Source organism: Mus caroli, chromosome 5, assembly GCF_900094665.2.
Source record: "Mus caroli chromosome 5, CAROLI_EIJ_v1.1, whole genome shotgun sequence".
NCBI classification, from domain to species: Eukaryota; Metazoa; Chordata; class Mammalia; order Rodentia; family Muridae; genus Mus; species Mus caroli.
In genome coordinates this window covers 127,435,726-127,439,721 of record NC_034574.1, presented here as the reverse complement: position 1 = coordinate 127,439,721, position 3,996 = coordinate 127,435,726, and the positions used below count along the sequence as shown (strand labels likewise).

The window sequence follows — 3,996 nt, the reverse complement described above, 5'->3', positions numbered from 1 at the left end:
TGAGAAAGCAGCGTGCAAGGTGACAGACAACGCCCGAGGGGTAGATGACCACGGGGCAGGGCGGGGCAAGGACAGTAAGAGGCAACCACGCGTGAAAGCAGCAAGCTAGCACACAATGGGCCTGGGAGGGCAGAGCGTGCGCGCGGCGCCCCGGGGGCCGGCCGCTGCACCACGTGGGCCGCAGAGCGCGCCGGGGCCAGCAGCGGGCCCCGTCGGCCCAAGGCCGGGCGCGGCGGCGCGCGCATGCGTGCGTGCGATTTGCGATCAGGCAGCGCGGCGGACAGCCCCGGTAGCGGGGCGGGCGGGGGGAGGAGGAGTTATATTGCGGGGTCCTTCCTCGCTGGCCCGCTGGTTCCTCAAGGAGCGGAGACGGCAAATGGCGGACTTCGATACCTACGACGATCGGGCCTACAGCAGCTTCGGCGGCGGTAGAGGGTGAGGCGGGCGGGGCGCGGTCTGGCGGGCCCAGCGGCTCGGCCGGGCGGAGTGCCGGGAGGTTCGAAGGGGGAGGCGGCCTTGCCGCGCTCACTCGAGACGGGCGGCGGGAAGCGGCCTGAGCAGGCCCGAGGCGAGGCCTGGAAATGGCGCGCTCCGGGAGCGGCTGGCGACGGTTAGGCTGCGGGTCTCTCGCTTGCTCGCGGCGCACATCCTGCCCTCGGCTCCGCGCCGGCCCCGGGCGCGGCACCCTGCGGGGCCTCGGTCGGAAAGTTAGATCACAGCGACGCCGGAGGGTTTCCCGGGGAAACCAGTGCCCGCCCGCCGCGTCCAGCTTTCTCCCCAGCGCGCTCCGGGCTGGGCTGCAGCGCGGAAGCGGGCGGCGGCGGAAGCGGCCTGCCCCTCTCCAGGGTCCCCGCTGCCTGGCGGAGCCCCTGGGTCGCTTCTGCGTGAGGACCGCGGGCCGCGAGAGTGGCGATTTCCCTTCCGATTCGCGTCTGGATGCTGGGACCGTCGGATCCAGCGAGGGAGGCAGGGAGCGCGGACCTCAACCAAAACAAATCCACCGTAGTGGGGAGTGTGCGTGGCTCTTTCTCTCTGCCTCCCTGGCGTTTCGAATGCCTTATTGACAGAGACTACGTGTCTGCTGGCGGAGATTGTTGATTTCTTCCCAGTTTCTTCCCTGACCTGGAGAATCGCTTTCGCTTCGTTCTGATTCCGGTCAGATAGAGACAACATATTTTAAAACCAATCCTTCTCCCACCTCCCTAAATCCTTTACTGATGAATAGATAGCTCCTGGTGCATAATTCCAAAAAAACGGGCGCCCGGATATTTTGTGCCCTTTTAAATAACACGTTACCAGCTGGGGTTGTGGCTCAGTCACAGAGCGATTGTCTAGCATATCTTGGATTCAGTCTCCTCCCAAACAATAGAAATAAACAAGCGTCAGCCACTTGCTTTTTTTTTTTTTTTTAAGCTTATAGGAGTTTTATGGGACAATTTAATCGTCTTGTTTATTTGTCAAGGACACACTTGGCCTTTATCCTTTTTTACAGCAAAGGTGACTTGCCAGGAGAATATCACAGTAGTTCTACTGAGGTGTTAGGTTTCCTAGGTGGCTGCCCCCAAAGTGTCTTTTGTTAGGTGAAGAATGATCACCTTTAAATACCTGAGTTTGAAAGTGAGTCACAGTCTTGTTTGGTTGCAGTAGTGTACTGGGTACTATTCATGCTTTCAGAAGGAGGAAGTTGGGGCTAAGGTGGAGCCACATGTATTTTATTTGCTAATAAAAATAAAAATAGGTGTTGGATGAAATGTTAGCATGAATGCCCTTGGGGATAGCTTTCTAGGTATGGGATTTGTACTAAAGTCCCATTGGGTTGTTTTTTTGTTTTAAAGATAGAGTCTCGGTGTGTATGAAATTCTGGCCAACTTGGAACACACCATGCAGACCAGGCGAATTCAGCCCACCTCTGCCTTCCCAGTGGTGGGATTAGAGGCCTGAGCCGGCATGCTCAGTTTGGGTTGGGTTGTTTCTCTCTACTAGTTGGAAAGAAGTAAATGTGCTCAGGGGTTCTTTTTTTCCTACTCGAATCCTCATACTGTAGAGAGGCTGAGGCAGGACAGTTTAAGACAGCCTGGACTACATAGTGAGATCTTATCTCAAAGGGGAAGAAAACGCCTTTGAACAAACTTCCCAACCTTTGGTGATGATGGAAAGGTCATTAGACTTAGCACATGCCACAAATGAGACCCTTGAATAACTTTAAAACATTAGAAAGAAATTCAAATCTCTCAAGATGCAACTTAATTGAAATAGTTATAGGCAGATGAAAATGTTAGCCATTTGCCTAGATGTTCTCTCAAAGCTAATTTGAGATTCTTAACACTTTTCTTTTTCTTTTTTTTTCTTTTGGTTTTTCGATACAGGGTTTCTCTATGTAGCCCTCCCTGACTGCCCTGGAACTCACTTTGTAGACCAGGCTGGCCTCGAACTCAGAAATCCTCCTGCCTCTGCCTCCCAAGTGCTGGGATTAAAGACATGCGCCACCATAGCCTGGCTGATTCTTTTTTTTTTTTTTTTTTTTCGAGACAGGGTTTCTCTGTATAGCCCTGGCTGTCCTGGAGCTCACTTTGTAGACCAGACCAGGCTGGCCTCGAACTCAGAAATCCGTCTGCCTGGCTGATTCTTAACACTCTTAAAGCATCCCTTAGAGCTGTTCTGAAAGTCCCTTTACTTATTAACACCTCTTTGAATTGAACATTTCAAGCTGGCTTTGTTTTGTTTCTCTTTTTGGGATATAGTCTCGCTATGTAGGTAGTCCTGGCTGCCCTTGGAAAACAGATCTGCCTGCCTCTACCTTCAAGCACTGGATTTAAAGGCCTTCATCACGGGACCAGGCATTTTGAATGGCTTGTTCACATGGAAGTACATTTTTCAATTTCTTTGTATTTATTTACTCATTTTTTGGTATGAGTGTTTTGTCTGCACGTGTCTCCTTTCCTGGTGTCTAAAGAGATGTCTGGGATGAGTTATAAGCCACCCTGTAGGTGCTTTGGTAGATAGCTGATGCTCTTGGTAAGAGCTGAGCCATCTCCCAGGTCCTTGGGGGTAGGCATTTTGAGACAGTTCTATAGAATCCTGCCCTACCTCCTGAGTATACCCTGTGCACACCCCCTTTTCTGTTCTATTTTAGGTAGGGTCTCTTTTTGGTTTTTTCAAGACAGGGTTTCTCTGTGTAGCCCTGGCTGTCCTAGAACTCACTCTGTAGACCAGGCTGGCCTCGAATTCAGAAATCTGCCTGCCTCTGCCTCCCAAGTGCTGGGATTAAAGGCATGCGCCACCACTGCCCTGCAGGTAGGATCTCTTGTAGCCTAGTTGTGGCACACTTGGTAGGTAGGATGACTTTGGACTAACATTCACCTGTCTCTGCCATTTTGGTGCTTTTTTTTTTCTTGTTTGTGAGGGGATGTTTGTTTGTTTGTTTGTTTGTTTTTGGTTTTTGAGACAGGGTTTCTCTGAAGCCTGAGGCAGGAGGATTCCAAGTGAAAAATTCCAAGATTGTCACTAAGTCTATTTATTTTATGTCTTACAGAAGAACAGATCTGCCTCTGCTGACTTGTTTTGGGTGGATTTTTGTTTTGTAGTCTCATTTCTTCACCTCACAGCTCAGCTGAGTACTGAACCAAGTCCTGTTCTCCCCTCTCTGAAGCTGAAAATTTACAGTATGGTAGACGAGGTGACAAGATATCTTTGGTGATTGATCTTTTAATTGCTGTATGGTACTGTTCATATCAGCAGTTATCTTTATGCTCTGCACCTTATAGGTGCCTCAGCATATATTGGGAAGCTCATCCTGTATGTAATCATCTGTGTGCGCCATCACCGCCTGCCGGTTGTGCTGACTCTTGCCTGGGCTCTGTTTTGAAGTGTTTTGTTTTGTTTGTTCAGTTGGGGGTTTCGTTGTTTGTTTCTTGTGTTTTTTTGTTTGTTTGTTTTTTGTTTTGTTTTGTTTTGTTTCAAGACAGGGTTTCTTTGTGTAGCCCTGGCTGTCCTGGA

General features: G+C 50.4%; 1 protein-coding gene across 2 annotated transcripts in view; it reads left to right on the top strand.

The window, feature by feature from the left end:
• The first annotated feature begins 260 nt into the window (after window positions 1-260).
• The window catches only part of Eif4h (eukaryotic translation initiation factor 4H), a 19,722-nt gene continuing 15,986 nt past the window's right edge, over window positions 261-3,996 (top strand). Inside the window, exon 1 of one of the 2 annotated variants that reach the window (XM_021162172.2) lies at window positions 261-435. In XM_021162172.2, the coding sequence (XP_021017831.1) occupies window positions 377-435 (59 nt within the window). In that variant the 5' untranslated portion in view covers window positions 261-376. The remainder of the gene's footprint in view (window positions 436-3,996) is intronic. The other variant, XM_021162171.2, reaches the window with a different exon arrangement.